The sequence below is a fragment of the Capsicum annuum genome, chromosome 2 (genome assembly GCF_002878395.1).
Source record: "Capsicum annuum cultivar UCD-10X-F1 chromosome 2, UCD10Xv1.1, whole genome shotgun sequence".
Classification (NCBI taxonomy): domain Eukaryota; kingdom Viridiplantae; phylum Streptophyta; class Magnoliopsida; order Solanales; family Solanaceae; genus Capsicum; species Capsicum annuum.
Genome location: NC_061112.1, coordinates 128,178,030 through 128,197,960, shown reverse-complemented (window position 1 = coordinate 128,197,960; position 19,931 = coordinate 128,178,030). Strand labels below are relative to the sequence as shown.

General features: G+C 33.3%; 1 protein-coding gene and 1 long non-coding RNA gene across 3 annotated transcripts; both read right to left on the bottom strand.

Annotated features, from left to right (window-relative positions):
• Positions 1-6,013: 6,013 nt before the first annotated feature.
• On the bottom strand, positions 6,014-7,360 carry LOC107861213. Its single transcript, XR_001671768.2, has 2 exons — positions 6,736-7,360; positions 6,014-6,311 (listed from the first exon to the last, which is right to left on the bottom strand). It is a non-coding gene; the product is annotated as an uncharacterized LOC107861213 (long non-coding RNA).
• Positions 7,361-9,093: 1,733 nt separating this feature from the next.
• On the bottom strand, positions 9,094-15,488 carry LOC107859354 (protein DEHYDRATION-INDUCED 19). Of its 2 annotated transcripts, none has more exons than XM_016704336.2 (6): positions 15,074-15,488; positions 14,811-14,953; positions 10,354-10,431; positions 9,944-10,233; positions 9,519-9,659; positions 9,094-9,421 (listed from the first exon to the last, which is right to left on the bottom strand). In XM_016704336.2, the coding sequence occupies exons 1-5, from the start codon at positions 15,168-15,170 to the stop codon at positions 9,551-9,553; spliced, it is 717 nt and encodes a 238-aa protein (XP_016559822.2). In that variant the 5' UTR covers positions 15,171-15,488; the 3' UTR covers positions 9,094-9,421; positions 9,519-9,550. The 2 variants fall into 2 exon arrangements, with proteins under 2 accessions (XP_016559822.2, XP_016559823.2); XM_016704337.2 differs by having other exon boundaries at positions 14,811-14,950.
• Positions 15,489-19,931: the final 4,443 nt, after the last annotated feature.

Here is a 19,931-nt window from a genome sequence, read left to right as displayed (position 1 = left end):
TAATTATATGTAATTGTTCATAATAAGCGGGATATCTTGAAAAATAAGGCAGACAACCCACTAGACCATGTTGATACAAGTATTGGATATACAAGTGACCGAGATAGTCAAAGAGATCAAGAGAATCGAGCTTGAGTTGATTTGGAGTTTAATTAGTGGCTAGACTATTTTTACTGTTTCATTACTTACTGTTCACAAAATCTGTTATAGCTGTAGCTGTTAGTTACTGTCACTGTTACTGTAGCATTTTCAATTTGTAGTTAGTTAGAGGTAGTTACTCTCAATGGTGTCTATAAATACTCTCATTTGTACTCTACAGATTCATTAATTGATAATACAAAATTTTCTCTCCTTAATTCTCTCTTCTTCTCTAATTAGCTGAATTCTCAGAAGTTTCATCCCTGATCAACCATAGTAGTTCATCGAGCTTAGCTCCTTGAGCTGCAGTTCTCATTTACGTGCATCAATTGGTATCAGATCCAATCGTTTCTCAGCTCAATTAACCATGGTAGTTCGTGATAAAAACTCAAGACAAATCGAATGAGGAAGTCGACGGTAAACTTTTTCAGATTCAAGATCAGTTATAGAAATTAATGGAGGGTATGTCGAGCATTTATGAAAGAAATGTTCAAACTGATAAAGAACTTTTGGGGATCAAGGAAACCCTAGGATTGTTGATGTCCAGGGAGAAAGATAAGGAGTAGGGAAGAGCTAAATCTTCCACCATCAGAAGTTGTCCAGCTGGGATGTAGAATGAAGGTCGCAATAAGGATTTCCATGGAGTTGGAATTTATGGTAATGGACAGTTTTTTTACTCTATTCTCCAAATTGGATTTCCCTCATTTTTCTGGCTGTGATTTGCGTACTTGGTTGTACAAAGTTGATCAAGTTTTTTCCATGGAAGAAATTCCTTTTGAACAAAGGGTTAAGGTTGCTTCCATTCATTTAGATGGTGAAGCCATTGCATGGCATCGATCATATATGAATTCTCGCAATTCTTTAGCTGATATATCATGGACTGAGTATGTTTTAGCCTTGAATGAGAGGTTTGGGGATGGATTTGAGGATCCAATGGAAGCTTTGAATACCAAGCTGAATTTGATAAATTATTAACAACAGTTAATCTTTCAAATGAGATGCTATAAGTTGTTATTTGGGAAGATTAAAGCCAGAACTGAATAAAGCGGTTAAGATCCAAGAACCCAAAACGTTATCTCAGGTTTACAAGATTTCTAGATTACAGGAAGAAGTATTTAAAGTACAAGCTAGCTCATGGGGTTTCAAATCACTGCATAAAGGGGGTAATGCCATCTTGCCCACTCCAACTACTTTGAGAACCTTTAGCTATCAGAAAAACACCACTTCCTAGCCTGTTGTTCCTAAACCAAATAAATTTAGAAGGCTAACTGCTGTAGAAATAGATGCAAAAAGGGCTAAAGGCCTCTGTTTTTTCTGTGATGATAAATATGTTGTTGGTCATAATTGTAAAGCCAATAAACAATTATTCATGGTAGAAATGATCGATGAAGATGAATCCTTTGACGGGAAAGATGATAGTCTGATTTGAGAAGATGTCCAAAATGTCTAGAAACTTGATGAACTCATGACTATTTCCTTGCAAGCTTTCACAGGTGCACATGGTTATCAAACCATTAAGGTCACTGGTTATCATGAGAAAAGACCCTTACAGGTTTTAATTGATACTGGTAGCACCCACAACTTCATTGATCAAGAGATGGCTAAGAAGTTAGGGTGTAAGCCTTGTGATATATCTGAACAATCTGTTAGTGTAGCAGATGGTAGACAAGTGCAGACTACTGTTGTATGCAAGAACTTGCAATGGCTGCTTCAAGGCACTACATTTGAATCTGATTTCTTAGTATTACCTTTGTGCAATGTGGACATTGTATTGGGAGTGCAATGGTTGAATACTCTTGGTAGAATTTTGTTTTATTTTAAGAACAAAACTATAAAATTCAAATATCAAGGGAAGAAACATGTGTTAAGAGGTGCAACTAGCCAACAAAATCTTCAAGGGCTAGTTCCTTACTTAAAGGTGTGGGGTTTGATGCTCAGTTCTACATGATGAATGTTCTTGTTGCTGCGAATTTTGGCACTTATTGTTACAACATTTAAGCTTCACAAGGTACTAAACTACATCCTGAATTGTCAGCATTACTTCAACAGTTTACTGCTATTTTTGAGCCTTCTACTACTTTATCACCCATAGGGGTTCATTTGACCATAAAATACCTCTCATGGACTCTGTCATACCTTTCAATAAAAGACTATATAGATATCCTGGTGTGAAGAAGGATATTATTGAGAAATTGGTGCAGGAGATGCTAGATCAAGGAGTTATTCAGCATAGAACTAACCCTTATGCTTCTCCTGTGGTATTGGTGGGTAAAAATGATGAAACTTGGAGGTTATGCGTGGATTACAAAGAATTAAATCAATTGAAAATTAAGGACAAGTTTCCTATTCCTATCATTGAGGACTTATTGGATGAATTATGTGGAGCTTCTTTATTCTCTAAGATAGATCTTAGAGCTGGTTACCATCAACTTAGAATGATTGATAGTGATGCTCACAAAATAACTTTTAAGACGCATGAAGGCCACTATGAGTTCTTAGTGATGCTTTTTGGGTTAACTAATACCCATCTTCCTTCCAAAGTTTGATGAATGTTGTGTTCAAGCCATTATTGAGAAAATCTATCTTGGTTTTCTTTGATGATATTCTTATCTTCAGCAAGTCTATGGCTGCTCATATCAATGATGTGAAGGTAGTGTTTGAGCTTATGGTTCAACATCAATTATATGCTAAAATGTCCAAATGTGCATTTAGGGTTCCTAAAGTTGAATATTTAGGGCATGTGATCAGTAAAGAAGGTGTAGCAACAAATCCTAAAAAGATCCAAGCTGTACAGCAATGGCCTATTCCTGTGAACATTAAGCAGTTGAGGGGTTTTATAGATCTTGCAGGTTATTACAGGAGGTTTATTAAAGGTTTTGGTACAATTTGTAGACCTCTACATGATCTCCTCAAGAAAAAAGGGTTCTTATGGACCTATGATACTACTAAAGCATTTGAGGCTCTTAAGGCTGCTTTAATCTCTGAACCAGTACTAACTATGCCTAATTATGCACTAAACTTTGTGGTAGAAACAGATACTAGTGGTAAGGGTATTGGAGCTGTATTAATGCTAGATGGCCATTCTCTTGCTTACATTAGCAGATCATTGGCTCCTAAACACTAGGCTATGAGTGTTATGATAGAGAATTGTTGGCTTTACTCTTTGCTGTTTTTAAATGGTCTCATCACTTATTGGGTAGAATATTCATTGACAAAACTGATCAGAAGGCACTTAAGTACCTGCTGAATCAGTCTATTCATACAAACTTTTAGGTGGCTTGCATTTTCAAATTAATGGCATTTAATTTTTGCATTGAGTATAAGAAAGGGACGGAGAATAAGGTTGCTGAAGCTTTATCTAGGAAACCTAATGTTGAGTTTCTAGCTATCTCGGTGTTAGGTTGTCATGGTGATCTCTTGGATAGGATTAAAAATTCTTGGACAAATGATCAGTACTTACAGGATATACTTATAAGGCTCAGTTTTTTCCTTATAAGTCCTTTACTTGGCTTAACAATCAATTGAGGTAAAAGGGCAGGTTAATGGTTGATCAAGATGCTCAACTTATAAGGGACATCATATCCATTTGACATGATTCTACTCAAGGTGGACACTCTGGCATGGATGCCACTATTAAGAAGCTGCAGTCCTTATTCTTCTGGAAATACTTAGTGCAAGACACTAGAGACTTTATTAATAGGTGTGATGTTTTTCAAAGACATAAGTATGATGTTGCTGAAAGCCCAGGTCTGCTGCAACCTTTACCAGTGTCTGATGGTGTGTGGACAGATATATGCTTGGATTTTATTGAAGGATTGCCCAAATCTAGTGGAAAAGAGGTCATTCTGGTAGTTGTTGATAGATTAAGCAAGTATGGCCACTTCTTAGCTTTTGCACATCCTTATACTGCTCAGTTAGTTGCTCAGTGTTTCCTTGATAACATCTTTAAATTGCATGGCATGCCCATACATTGACTAGTGATAGAGATCCTATCTTCCTAAGCAACTTCTGGCAAGAATTGTTTAGTCTACAAGGGGTCCAGCTGCAGAGATCAACAACATACCACCCTCAAACTGATGGCTAGACGGAGGTATTGAATAGAACACTGGAGACTTATTTGAGATGTTTTTATTTTGATAATCCCAAAGAGTGGTGTTCTTATTTACCTTTAGCTGAATGGTGGTATAATAACACCTACCACACTTCTATCTGATGCACCCCTTATGAAGCTTTATATGGACAAAAACCTCCTATTCATCTTCCTTACTTAACTGGTGAATCTCCTACTGAGATGGTGGATAGATCCTTGGCTTCTAGAGAGGCTATTATTGAACTGTTGAGGTTCCATATTCTCAGAGCTCAGCAAAGAATAAGGGAAACTGCTAACAAACATAGATGAGAGGTCTTTTGAGGTAGGTGATTGGGTTTATCTGAAGCTTCAACCCTATAGGCAAATCTCTGTGGCTGTAAGAACATTTCCAAAGTTGGCTGCTAAATATTATGGACCTTAGCTTACAGGTTGTTACTTTCTTCTGATGTCCTAATCCATCCAGTCTTTCATGTTTCTCAACTAAAGAGATGTCTTGAGGTCCCTTCTAGTATTAACCACCCACCTGTGATTCAGCTTTCTAGTCCTTATTGTCCTCAACCTGACTCTATTCTCGACAGAAGATTGGTGAAAAGAGGTAACAAAGCTGTTGGTCAAGTTCTGGTGAAGTGGTCTGGCTTTGATGATTCTCAAGCTACTTGGGAGTTTGAATCAGAGTTGTTTCATAGGTTTCCTACATTTCATTCTTGAGGACAAGAATATTCTTTACGGAGAGGTATTGATACAAGTATTGGATATACAAGTGATCGAGATAGTCAAAGAGATCAAGAGAATCGAGCTTGAGTTGATTTGGAGTTTAATTAGTGGCTAGACTATTTTTACTGTTTCATTACTTACTGCTTCACAAAATCTGTTATAGTTGTAGCTATTAGTTACTGTCACTGTAGCATTTCCAAATTGTAGCATTTCCAATTAGTAGTTATTTAGGTGTCTATAAATACTCTCATTTGTACTCTACAGATTCATTAATTAATACTACAAAATTCTCTCTCCTTAATTCTCTCTCCTTCTCTAATTAGCTGAATTCTCAAAAGTTTCATCTCTGATCAGCCGTAGTAGTTCATCGAGCTTAGCTCCTTGAGTTGCTGTTCTCATTTACGTGTGAAGTTACATTGGCAGTGCAAAGATTTCAAAATTTAACACACTTTTAGTGCATAACAGTTGAATTTTATTAGCATCGATCGTTGGCCCAATTTTAGCAGAGAATTGAAATGGCCAATAATACTGAGAGTTGTAACAAAGTACTCACGTCCACCCGCATAAAATGAGATGGATGTAGACATGGATCACCATTTTTTGCTGACATAGGATCTGAAATAGCAAGTTACCAATGTGGGAAATAGGCTAGCAGCTGCTTACACAGAATTTCACGCAAGCGGTGTTGGTTTATTGTTAAATTCGGAGGGGGTGGAAGAACTGCTTCACGAAGGTGATTCCGTACCCAAGACTTGAAATTCAAGACTTCTGATTAAGAATGAAAGAGTACTTACTGTTCTACTCTACTACAACTGCACTAAGTATTATGTGCCAAAGAGTGAAAAATAAGATGGAGAAAGCCAGCATACATTATTCAAGGACATCGTGCTACAATTACATTCATTGTTGATCAATTGCAAGGTGAACTCCGAAATACTATTATGAATAAATCCATCAAGTGGATGAAATGAACATATTTGTAGAGTAACCTTGTTATCAAGCTACTTACACAACAACTAACATACCCAGTATATTTCCTCAATGTAAGATTTGAAAAAAATAAAGTACATGTAATCTGAAACACTATCGAGCGGTCTTTATTATTATAATAATAATTATATACAAAAGAGTTGAAAGGTTGTTGTATTACTTGAAACAAGGCAAAATCCTTTCAATGATTACAATACATATAGAGAGAACATATTTTCTCATCATAGGTATTCTCCTCCCTTTTCTTTGGGACCCCAACAACATAATATAAGAAATAGAAAAGAAAAAAAAATGAAATATTTACAAAAAGCATTGCCGTTGGTGCAAGCTTCCTTCATCTCGTGATCATCATCTTCACCAACCAACAAATCCTAAGAAGCTGCACTCAATAAAAATTAAACCCATATATTAAAATTAAATATAGTCAAAACAAAATTTCAGCTCATAATGCATACATAAAACTATATTCCTCGGAAACTTGATTATCGAGAAAACTTCTTATTTCTATTTTTATTCTAGAATCAATTTCCCTTTTGATCCTTATAATATCTAATTAAGTATATGTACTCGTCACTTATTCGTTTTCTGATCCTTTTACATATAAAACATATAGTAATATTTAAATTATTTTTACAACTATACTACTCTTAACATTAAATCATTAACATCATATCAATAATTGAACGTTTTAGTACTTAACAATTCTTTAAAATTGTAAAGATTCTCATTTAGAAATACGTAAATTATATACGTAAATTCTTATGACTATTCATATCGTGTTCCATTTAAACTCAACTAGTTACCTGAGAGAACGAATGGCCATATGTGTGGAGAGAGCATGGAAGAAGAAATTTACTCCATGAAGGAACATGACAACACCAGTACAACCTAGCACAAAGATTTCAAACATCCTTAATTAACTTTGCTTTTCTTCAAATCTTAAAAAACAAAAACAACTTAATTGGGACTGTTTGTTTATGTGTTTGTGTGTTTTAAGGTTGCAGATAGATATTTGATGGTGGAGAATAGAGATGTTTATGATAGTTTAAGAGGTTGGGGGATTGTTTATAAAGAGAAAAAAAAAAGGACAAGGGGGAATAAGGTAAGATGCATTATTATGTTTTTTTTTTTGTTCATTTAATTTAAAATGGGATAAATGATTGGTGGAAATGACGTGGACATATAAATGTTGTTAATTCACAATCAATGAGATTTTAGGCTGGCTTGGGTGGGCTTATCGTTTAGGCCTAAAAATGTTAGATTGTGACAACTGAGCCCACCTTAATATTTTACTTTGACTTTTTTTCTTCTTTTTTTTTAAGAAAATAATAATTTTGGCATGCTCGTTTTTTGTTTTCTACATTGGGAAAAAAGATAGAGAAATATGGTGAGAATCGAAAATTACACTTATTACATTTTCGGTTCGAATTGATACAATAAAAAATAAATATGAAATGTACAGTGCTAGCATACTATTTCGGATTAAATTTGTGATTAAATAATCATAATTAAATGTAATGTAAATTTAAGTAAATTTTGCGTATTAGAAGAAATTGACAAACGAAAAGAATAACATCAACATACTCAGTAAAATTTAATAAGTAGAGTTTGAATGCAACATTATCTTTACTTTGTAAAAGTAGAGAGATTGTTTACTGTAAACTGTAAACACTCAAACAAATTCACAACTGAGGAAAGAAAAAAAATAATGTCAAATTTCAAGTTAAAGTGATCACTTTCTTCGTATAAAAACTTTCATCTAATTTATCATGCAGTTTGAAAATTTTAATAGCTCTGATTAATTATCTGAATTGATGAAGATTTGATTCTTCACCTTGTAATTCTCTGTGCAATTTTTAATAAAGAACTAATATAAACAGTTAGGTATTACTTTAATTTTGATGTCACACCTTTCAACTAATTGCCCTTTTTTTTTTAATCTCAAATCATCACATGTTAACGTATAATAGATTTAAATTCAAGACGAGTAAGATTTGTTAAAGAAGAAAACACTTAAAGTTTTTAAACTTCGATTTGAACATGAGATCTAATTAAAAATTGAACAATCTTATTCATCCCACCACAATCGTTAATTTCTCTCTTCCTTTTACTTGCGACTCACTTGTATATAATTAAGGGGGGGGAAAACAAGCATCCACACATCTGAATATGACGATAAAAAAACAAAAGTAAAACGAGTAAACGGGACCAAGTTGGAATATTGTGTTTTATATTTAATTTTATCCAACCAACAATAGCATAATGCTTTTTCAGCTGTTTGTTGACAACAGTCAGCATTCTATCTTACTACTGCACCGTCCTACGTAGCTACTGGCCGCCCAATTGCTGGTTGGACTGTCACAACTTGCTATTTACTGTACATTCTTTTGTTAGGTACCAAATCTTTTTCAAACTATATTACTAGAGTATATTTTTCTGGTCATATGATTTGTTAATTAAGTCTCAGTGAGAGATTCTCTAATTATTATTATTATCATTATTGCGAATATTAATTACTTAAATATTAGGAGGTATCTAGTGGTCTACACCAAACTACCAAGAGACAGCTCAAAATGAGAAGCCTATAAGCAATTTGTTGTACTAGTTCCTCATTTTTCTTTTTAATTTGGTCATTACACATACTTAAAGTCCTTGGATACAAATGGAATAACTCATTGCCACATCAAGAATGACTTGACTCTGTATACAGAGGAGTGAGGACCTTCTAAATTGGAATCCATACTTTATTTTTTAAGTAGCATTCTTAAATTTAACTTTACTGATGCGTACAATACACTCACAATACACTCCTATGGTGGGATCCTTTAGTGCATCCGACTACCTTTTTTTTGTCTATGTCGCTCTATTTAAGACCTCGAACGATCAACCACAGTTATGTCAGGCCATGATGAATCTCTGGAGTGTTAGATTTTGCCTCCTGACAACCTGAATAAAGATCTAAGTGGAGCAAGGCATTAACTTTTCCATCCTCTCACATTTAATTTTGGAAATTAATGGTCACAGACAGCTAGATCTTGCACGAACATACAGTGCAATTTCGTTTTAACAAAACAGGCCTATATGCAACATGACAGATAATTAACGATGCCCACGAAAATATTAGTATAGATCAAGTTAGGAGTTGAGAAAGAGGTGACCAATAGAAGAAAAAAAATAAACTTTCTTTTTCTTCTTTGTATCACAGTAGAATAAAACAGTGACAGAAGGAAAACTATAAAGGAAAAATAATTCTTTTAAAAAAAAATGGCGCAACACTAAATGTATTCTAACAAGTGAACACATGTAGTGCTGCTGCCCTGATTAAAATTCTTCTTGTCATGATAAAACTACTTTCCCGCAATGCCTAGATTACAAATTACAATATCATAATATCATTAAAGCAAAAAAACAACTAGGTAGTAATCATTCTTAGGGACCAGATCTCTGATTGAGAAGACTTATGGAGATGGATGATTAATCATCGGTATGCTGCATCAAGAAAACAAGAATTTAGGCATACTGGATTGTTCAACAAAATGAATCGATTAAGAGGCCCTTTATCTGAATTTTCAACTCGAATTATTACCTTGCGGTGCAATACTTACTCCTCTCCTATTATTAGTCAGCTAACAATGAGGAGGCAAACAGATCTTGGATAAAGACAGCCCTTCCAGTAGCCTGTCTTATCCTCTTTTCTCGCTCTTCCGCACTTAGTGAAGGGTCAAAACTGCAAGAAAATGAAGACGGAAAGATAAAAGAACTTGTCGAATAGATCATTTAGGATTTTGATGTAGCATCGACAACCACAAGGATCATCAAAGGCAGCTAGAGCTTTTGTCTTGCCTACAAGTAAAAGCAAAGTGTAATTTGACTGCTTGCACTGTCAGGACCCTTCTTTCGATATCCATGATAACCTCAACTTCAGCTAGTTGGAAACAATACAAGGGCTAAAGAAACAAGGGGAGAATTTGGTAGATTTGCACTGCAAGGAAAAATAACTAGCATAACTACCTTAACTTCCATATATGCTGTGATGTCACGTTCTTCGTAGTAGAGTCCTCAACGGTGGATAAAACAGATTTTGAAATTTCCTCTGCTTCAAGTGTGGGGTAGTTCAAAGCTAGAGATGAAAGGAAGGGGTCACTGGCTGCCGCTGCAGTGGTTGATGCTGCACTGCTTGATCGATATCCACTGCCTCCTAAAAGTACCTGCAAATGAGCTTCACGAAGATCTCTACCTAATAGAGAGAGTGCCTGACTGCTGGGAATTGCAACTCTACGTAATCTACGGCGCCGCTGCACGTGTTTCAGAGTTAAAGAAATTTCACTAGGATGGGAAATTATTACCAAAAAAAGAATTTGCAGCATGATCTTTCAACAACGAGTTATCTTTACAAAGTAATGATAAATTGAAAAGGATATCCTGAGCAAGTGTGCATGTTGCACCGTAATATGACTTAACATGTCCCTCGAAACTTTATGAGAACAAATGGGACAGACCTGCAATGGAAGGTGAACAGAATAGGTAAATGCCTATCCAACAGGTTAGAATCACTACAAGATAAGATACGAGGAACAATTAAATGGTAAAAACAATAACATTGCAAACATTATATGCTGTAATCCATCACTTTCCTCTGGAGAGATTGCATTTGTAAAGGTAAGACAACAACACCACACCCAGTATAGTCCCATAAATGGGTGTATAGGAAAGAAAAGAACGAGGAAAAAAAAAAACTGAAGGCGAAATATTCCTCAGGTACTAGAGCAGATGAAAAAAAAGATTTATCTAGCGTTTCAAGCAGATTAAAGAATTAAGAAAACAACTAATGGAACAAGAATCCAAGACTCAATCCTGATTAAGAGCAAAATTTTCCTAGGTTGGAAAGGCAGCAAGGCACTAAGCAACTTTTTTTTTTTAAAATACTGAGTAATGAATGAAACATGCCCAAAATGAGTGGAAAACACATAAAGGATCCATATAGCCAACCACAACTAGTTTGAAATTCAAATGCGGTTGTTGCTGCAAAAGGTACTGGAGATGACACAAGAGGATAGTGTAATCCTCAGCCACATATCAAGAACTGCACCTCAAAAGCAATCTAGAAGCCAGCACTCCAATAATCTGATAGTTTGGCTTCTAGACATTCACATTTGATCACAATAACCTTGCAACAGAAGAAATTACCAAAAAATAGGATCTGTTTTTTTTTTTTTTTTAAATTTCTTCGTTTGTCTCTACCTTATGTTTATATAAACTTTTTAAATTAAATATTTTCTGCTTATACATTCTTCAAGAGGCTGAATTGGAACTCACTATCAAACTAAGTTACTCGGACTCTTCACTTTCGGTGCCGCACCCGTGTCGACAAGACATGGGTGTGGGTGTGGGATCCGTACCCGATCTGGTCAACCGATTTTGGGTACTTTGACCAAAATCGACAAGGAAAGTCCGATAGATTTAAGAAATTCTATAATCAAAACAAAAGCTTAGGTGAAATTGAAGAAAATGGAATACCTTGTATATAGAAACTTCTATGTTATTGCTTTTCTTTTTATCTCCTTTCAAGATTTTCTTCTTGAACAATATTTTCTCCTCAAGTTTTCCACATAATATCTCATAATTTATGTTTTGTAATTCTATTTTTAGATATTTAAATTATTTTTTACCGAATCCCTGCACCCGTATCCATATCTAGATCCATATCCCCAAATGTTTAAATTGAAACCGTGAAGGATCCGACCTCTAGATCCATACCCGTATCGGACACCAGCACCCGAGTCCGAGCAACTTAGCTATCAAATTAATGCTAAAATGAAATACTCCCTCGAGGATCCCAATTTTGCCACCAGGTGAGAGAGATACAAATAGAAGCGGTTCCACATCAAAGAAAAAAAGGACATTCTGTATGCTCTCCGTTCCACTTTAAGAAGAGGTATTAAAGGAACCGACTTGTGAAAATGAAAGACAACTTGTCCTAATCTTCTAAATGTGCTTCTTAAGCGCAGAGCACAGAAGGGAGTGGCATCCAACTAATAACTTTGATGCTGTAACTCAAATATCCTCTGATAAGAGAAATGAAATCAAAGACCAAGAGGCTATTTGATTAATTGCTCAACTACAATCACAAGGATAACTTTGGTGATCCCAATGTTAATACAAGAGAGAAACCTTAAATCTACTTTTAGAATTATGTCAGCAGTGTAAAGGGTCCTACGAGAATTATCGAAGATTACAAAGCATGGGCCATATGATATCTATATAAAGGATTGAAAATATTTTGACATTAAATCTTGACCTTGGCTCAACTCCGACACGGCTGGCATCACCTACATGTATTTCAAATTAGGCAAAGTGCCTTTGAGACGTTAGAGTATTAGGCCTTATCAAACTTTTCGATGTTATATTAAGGAGCTGCAAGATGCTAGCCAACGGAGATAGATTGCATTTGTTCCTATTATAAGAATAAGAAGATATTCAAATTAATATGAGCTGCTAAGGCTGCTTTTGTGTGCCCGTAACGCTGCGCGACCTGGATGGACACTCGATGAAAATTTGAGAAAGAGTGGTAATGCATAGACTTAGAGTCATTCACAGAGAATCAATTCGGATTTATGTATAGTAGATGCAAAAACAAAAGCTTTATTTTTGATAAGAACATAAATGTGTATGGAGAAAAAGCAGGATCTCTACATGATATACTTTTTTTTTAAGTCACCCAGAATTTTGTCTAGAGCCAACTCTTTGGCCCAACTACAGCCTTCGAAACTTGGGGATGATGGGCGCCCTCTACCCTTCTCCACTTGAGTACTGGACTTAGTTCGCTTGACGTAGACTCAAACTTGTAACCTAAAACACAAGTCCTTAACTTTTGCAAATTGAGCTAACCCCCGAGTGTCTCTAGATGATATTCATTAACCTAGAGACAGCATATGTCAGTTTCAAACAAAGCCTTGTGTGAGGCCTCGGAGAAGAATGAATTATAAACAACAACAACATATCCATTGTAATCCCACAAATGGGGTCTGCGGAGGATAAGATGTACGCAGACCATACCCCTACCTTTGTGGGGTAGAGAGGTTGTTCCAAGCACAAAAAGTGAAGTTATTCGGAAAAGGGTTGCAAGAAGAAAAAGAAATGACACCAACATGTCAAGCTATGAAACAAAATGGAAGAATGGTAGCCAAAAAATTAAAGAAAAAGAAACTATGTGATTACTAAATACTACTATTAAATACAGACAAGAGCATATGAGGTTAGCCCCCTGCCTCTCCCACCTAATGGCCGACAATACACAGCTAATCTAACCTTCTACCCTAATCGTCAACACTCATACCTTCCTATCTAGGTTCACGTACTCAAGAAGCTGAAGTTGTGACATGTCCTCTCTAATCACCTCCCCTCAGTTCTTTTTCGGCCTACCTCCTAACATCTTCTACACTCTACAGCCAACTACTCACACTGCCTAATTGGCCCATCTGAAAACCTCCTCTTCACATGCGCAGCGCGAACCATTTCAGTCTCACATCCCTCATCTTGTCGCCACTGATGCAACTCACACCTTGTCCCACATAACTTTGATCATGATCACATCTCTCCTAGTGTGTCCACACATCCATATGAGCATCCTCATCTCTAATATATTCATCTTCTGAACGTGCTCATTCTTGACTTGTCCGCACTCTGCCCCATACAAAAATGTTGGTCTAACCACCTCTCTATAGAACTTACCCTTAAGCCTTGGCGACAATGTTGGTCTAACCACAACTCTGAAGAAATGAAGTTATACCAAAGATATTAATGCAAAGCTGTCACAATTGTGAGAACACTAGCTAAGTAGTTTCCTATAACCATTAGTTTACAACATGTTTACCCTACATGTGGTCAAACTTGGCAGATGACATCGGATGATTTAGGTTGAGTCATGTAACACTTTGTCTACTAATAAAAGTTTTGACCTATCAACAAGAAAAGTAAGACCTTGCAGTTTCTTTGTTGTTAGTGTCAGGGTTTAACTCCAGCTCTATTAGTGATGCACCAAGTAAAAAATATACCACCAATTCGTGCCAGCCATGGTTAGGTCAGCAGCATCTAAGCATAGATTATACAACAACAACATACCCGGTGCAATCCCTTAAGTGGGGTCCGGGAGGATTGAGTGTACACAACCTTACCCTACCTTGGGAGGTGGAGAGGTTGTTTCCAATAGACTCTCAGCTCAAGGAGAAACATAGCAAAGAAGATCGAAAAAGATATAATGGAAGTGAAGAAAAATGGCAATTTACTATAGAAAGCACGACAAAGTAGTCTGTAACTACAGCAAAATAGCGTGATAACTGAAGTACAAGAGACAACAGATAGTAAAAAAAACTGAAGGACAAGAGACTAAACAAGAAATACTACAACAACTAGTATGGAAGTACAACGACAGAGCAGATTATCTTGATGGAAATTTAAATCTGGTATGGATTTTGGGTGACCTGAAAACTTTCCTCTGTCACACCATTGGTTCCGATATCTTTCCTATTAGCTTATGTATGAGCAATCAGTGAACAAGAAGGGTTACTCACATGGTGAGCACCCTCCACCTCCAACTTATACGCACCAATTTCTTTTTTCTTTAAAAAAGGTAAGAGAAATGAGTGACCAAACAACCAAGATAGTACCTTTAATAGATTTGCCCTTAATATATGTGTTCTCTACATACAAGAGACTTATTTTAAGAAAATGGAAAGGACACGTGATATTCAAATTTGTATTTGCCCAAATTCAAATAAGCTAATCCAAACATTTAAACAAAATGATTCGACATACGAAAAACCAAACATTAAAAAAAACAGGGACATAGTTACATATAATGATTTAGAAAGAAACTTACAGTGATTCTGGATTCGCAAGAATGTTCCTCTTCAAGATGCGAACAAAGAGAGGCAATATCAAAATCCTCATAACAATACGGACATGGAAAATCGGGTCGGACCTCTTCTTCAACCTCGAAATCATCGATGCTCAACCTATCTACTACAACCCAAATCATACAAAATTAATTTCTTTTTCAAATAAACATTTAAAAAAATCATTTTTTTTCTTATACAGATCAATAAAAAATAATAATAATAAGATCCAAAAAAACAAACAAACCGAGTTGAGAAGATTGATGATTGTAGGAATGATGTTGCTGCAAATTTAACTGGCGTTTAGCAACTGCAAGACGAGAAGTCCAGAAATCTGAATCCATGGAAAAGAAGAGGAGCAGAGAGGGTGAGAAAATGGATTTGAGCTGAAAAAATGAAGAAGAAGAAGAAGAAGAAAAAAGCCAAAAAAGGGAAAATGGTAAATTTTTATTTTTTTCTTGATATTGATGAAATTAAATTAATTATATATTCATGTAATCTACTACTAATTTTCTATGGATGTTGAAAATCGCACACTGTTTTGACTTTATTTATTTTATTACTATTAATAATAAATTAATACAATGATAATAATTGTGAATTGTTTAATAATATTTTAATAATAAGGAGGGGGAGTGGTTGGTTACGGTGGGTTTTGGTTATGGATGGGAAGATTAGAGTAGAGTAGAGATATTTGTGTGTAAGAGAAGTGAAAGGGACATGACACGTGGCAGACAAGCAGGCTAGCTTACGTTGCCAAATGTATGTTGGATTTTTCTCATATCTATTTAAGGTTATTATGATGACAGCAGTTACCCAATCTAGATTTTTATTACCAGCAAGAGTTTTTGATGGAGTGGTAGTAATCAGAGTTCTCGGATTCATTGACTACGAAATCGTCTTTTGTTAAGGCATATTTTATTTTTAATTTGAAAATTTTTAATACATTCATAATTAATCTAGCTACGATGCAAGAATTGTACGCCAAACAGAAAATGGAAAAAAATATTATCTTTTATCTTTGATTTCTTTAATTTGTGTGATGTAATTTGATAATTTTTGTTTAGGTGTGGTATATATTGACATGATTAGGTAATTTTAAAGTATATATTTTAAATTAGTTATAATATTTATGCAGCTATAATAGATTGTAGTAAGTATTAAATAAAAACTTTTTAGATTAAAATATTTTTAAATTTAGAAAAAGATTGCTTTATTAAAATAGATTTAAAATATCAGTACATCTATAATTTATAATTTATATTTATATCTATATCTATAATATATTAAAAATGTGAAGAACTTAGAAAAATAATTTGAATTTTTTGTCCTTCATTAAAAGTCCCTGCTTTAGATAAAATCGTCTTTTACTATTTTTTTTCTTTTATTATTTTTATAATATTAAATATTAACTATAATAAACATATTAAAAATTAAATGAGGAAGGTTTTTTCATTATGATTAAATTCTTAAGTTTATGATGTCTTTGTTTTTCCTTTTTTTTTTTTGTACGTGCAGCACCAGGCAAAATTCCTTTCCACCTAAAATAGATTTGGTCCCAAAAAAAAAATTAGAAAACCCCCCAAAAATAGGTCAAAAGAATCCTTTTCCAACTAAAATATGCTTGATCCTAAAGGTTTTTTTATACGCCAATTTCATATTTTCCTTCTCACACTTTTGGTCAGTTGTCTCTTTTTTAGATTTTTAAATTTAAATTCTCTTCATCAACTCACTTTTGCTTCCCTTTAGTTGATAATATTGATCCATGTAATTTTATTTTACTGCTTTTTAGAATTTATGCTACATATGAGACTTTAGTTTTGTTTTTATTTTCTTGATCCTAAAGTGTTTTACGAGTAATTTTTATTTTATCGTTTTAAAAAATTAATTTTATATGCTTCACTATTTATCTTTTCTATTTGTGATAAATATTCTGAGTAAGAAAGACATTAAACTTCTCAATTGGAGGAGATCTTGAATTAATTGTGGAAGATAAGGTTAGTGCTAAAATCCTTTAGATAAGGTAAGTGATCAGTTTGTGTATTCTATATTGTAATTGCAAGAATCATGTTTTATATTTTTCATATTGTTAAATAATCAGTTGGTGTGTTCTATATCGTAGGCTTGCAACACTTAATTTTAAGCAAAAGTTTGTTGAACTTTTAAGTAATTTGGTCGTGTTTATGTATTCCTTCCATAATAATTATTTTATCATTAGTGCAATTACATACGTACGTATAGATAAGAATGTGGTAGTCAAACTATTTTCATATTCGTGGAAATTTAAAATCACATAATTTGTTAATGATTAGGAGGGTCTATCAAGCATTGCTGACTTAGCCGCATACTTAATGCCATATAAATTTATTCTGAGTGTCACCAATAAAAATAAGAAAGATAAAAATAGCTAAACAATTCTAAACAGAGTGCACAAACAAATGAATATGCCGAGTAGTCAACTAGCCTCTTTGATAGTTAACTTTATTGTTTTAATAATATTAATTATAATCTTAAGATCTTGAGATATCCTAAAGTATATCGTAAGAGTAACATATATGAAGAACTGATATTCTTTTTTTTTTTTTTTGTGTATGTTAAAAAGGAGTCCTAAATATATCAATAGGTTTAATGAAAATGATTGTTACGATATCTTGATTATCGTATTGATTTGTTATTGTTTATGTTCTGTTGCTTAATATATGTGGTAAATGAATGTTCGATCAACTTTAAGAAATTTTTGTGTAAATTTTAAGTTTAAATCATATTGTCCTATTATCTCGATTATCGTATTATTTTGTTGTAATTTATGTTTTATTGCTATCTACTATTTTTTTCTGCTTAATAAAGGTGGTATATGATTGTTTGGTCTTGCTTTAAGAATTTTTTTGTAGAGATTAAGTTTAGTTATATTGTTATGATACTTTGATTATCATATTGCTTTTTTCTATGGAGCTTGCTCATTTTAAATCTTTGAAAGCAATATCTTTTGTAATTTTACCTCTTCTTGATGATATTTTGTCAAATCTGAAATTTCTAATTAAAAATAAAGAAACGTTATTACTCCATCATGTTTTGGAGAAACTTTTATTGTGAATAACAATGTCATAAGTATGAAACATATTAGAATAATTAAAGAGAGAAAAATTAAATATACACAAAAAATATTACTCAAAGAGGTATTAAGTGCCTTACAACTAAGTAATATAACTAAATCATGATTTGATACAGGCTTTGTTCCTTCTAATTCTTAAGATGTATACCTATCTGTTACATTCCTCTTCTATATCGTAAGGGATGCTATTTCTTTTTGATAGTCGGAAATGGATTGGTTAATCTTTTATTTTATATACTCAATTGTATGTGATGAAGTTTAATTTGTGGAAAACATATTCAAAACCCAGCGTACTGCATGTGTAGCATGTTAATGCAAGATAAAACCAATAAGAAAAAAGGGTCCTCCAAGTCATGTTTTTAGCTAAAAAAAAGGTCTTTAGAGTGCTGAAAAATATGCAATATATATTTTAATTACTTTGATTATTTAAACGAGATTGTGGGATAGAGCGTTAAATTGTGTGTTATTTTTCTACTTATCTATAATCTATAATCTGTCTCTATCTATCTATATATAATTTATCTATAAATATATTAAAAATGTGAAGGCTATAGAAATATAATTTGAACTTTTTGTTATTCATTAAAAGTTTTTACTTAAGACGAAATCGTCTCTTCATTATTTTTCTATAATATTTAAGAGTTAAAAATTAATTAAATGTATTTATGTTAAAATTTTTCCTTATTAGAAGTCATCAACATTATTGACAACTAATACTTTTTTTCATTAGTTTAAAAATTATAAATCAACTAAATTTGATTTTAAGAAGGTTTGAAAAATCTGGAAATCTATATCTATAATATATTAAAAGTTTGAAGACCTTTAGAAAAGTGAATTGAACCTTTTGCCCTTTATTAACAGACCCTCCTTTAGACAAAACTGTTTTTTAATATTTTTTTTCAATTTATTATTTAATTATTTTTTATATTAACTAGACTTCCTAAAATATATGAGACTCCTAAAATATATTTTAGGAGGATTAATTAATATTTTCTTATCTACTAGACTTCCTAAAATATATGAGACTCATAAAATATATGGTAGGAGAATTAATTAATAACACTCTGCAATAGATAAAAAAGTCTTTTTACTATTTTTTATTTTAATAATTTTAAATTAACTAAAATTAAATATACTTTCTTATTTGAACTAGGTAAGAAATCCTAATATTTTGATATGCTCCTAAGTTTGATTATGCTTGGAAACTCTTTCCAAAATTAATTCTATTCATGACATAAACTAAATCTAACTATTAAAAGACAAAACCCGGCAATAACGATCGGCAGGCTAAACAAGCTTAAACATAAAGTCAAAATAAACTAAAAGTCCTATATGAAGGTAAAATTTTATTATTCAAACAAAGATTCAAGTAATTCTAGGAGTCCTCTTTGCACTTTGGAGTTTCTTTTATTAGTCACACACATTAAATTCATTGATTTTTGAGTGTTGTTTTGATGTTTTTAATAATATAATTTTGTAATATTTTATGTGTGCTTCGTGATTTTTTAAGATTTTATCTGTAATTTTTGTTTAAATTGATTCTTATTTTCTAATTAACATAATTTATATTTGCTAGATTGTGACCTTACCCGGAATAATGTGGAAAAACTGAAAATTTCAGGTAAGATTGAAGCTTTGTTGTATTCACAAAATAAAGTAAAATTTGGTTTTTCAATTCATGTAATTATAATTCGCTAGGGGTCGCAATTAATGAAAATTACTCCTAAAATAGGACTCTATTAAAGAAACACTTCTATAAATATTGACATGTACGTTAAACTAGAGAACAAATCGGTTTGCCTACTGGGAGAATATGATTGATGTTAATCTAACTTGATTCGATTGCATGTTTAGATTGGTGGATGCTTGAATTTCTAACCCTCAAAATCGAAGCTTTGTGATCACTATTATATTTTTTTTTTATAGTTTACAGGTCGTAGATGAATGTTGGTTGGTTTTGAAGAATTTCTTGTGTAAAGGTTAGGTTTAATTG

Bases quoted from the DNA above. Each gene is read 5' to 3' on its own strand.
- LOC107859354 (XM_016704336.2), bottom strand. From the start codon at position 15,170: ATGGATTCAGATTTCTGGACTTCTCGTCTTGCAGTTGCTAAACGCCAG. The intron at 14,954-15,073 runs GTTTGTTTGTTT...TTTGGGTTGTAG, and splicing joins TCATCAATCTTCTCAACTCG to TAGATAGGTTGAGCATCGAT. The intron at 10,432-14,810 runs GTAAGTTTCTTT...CTTCCATTGCAG, and splicing joins CTTGCGAATCCAGAATCACT to GTCTGTCCCATTTGTTCTCA.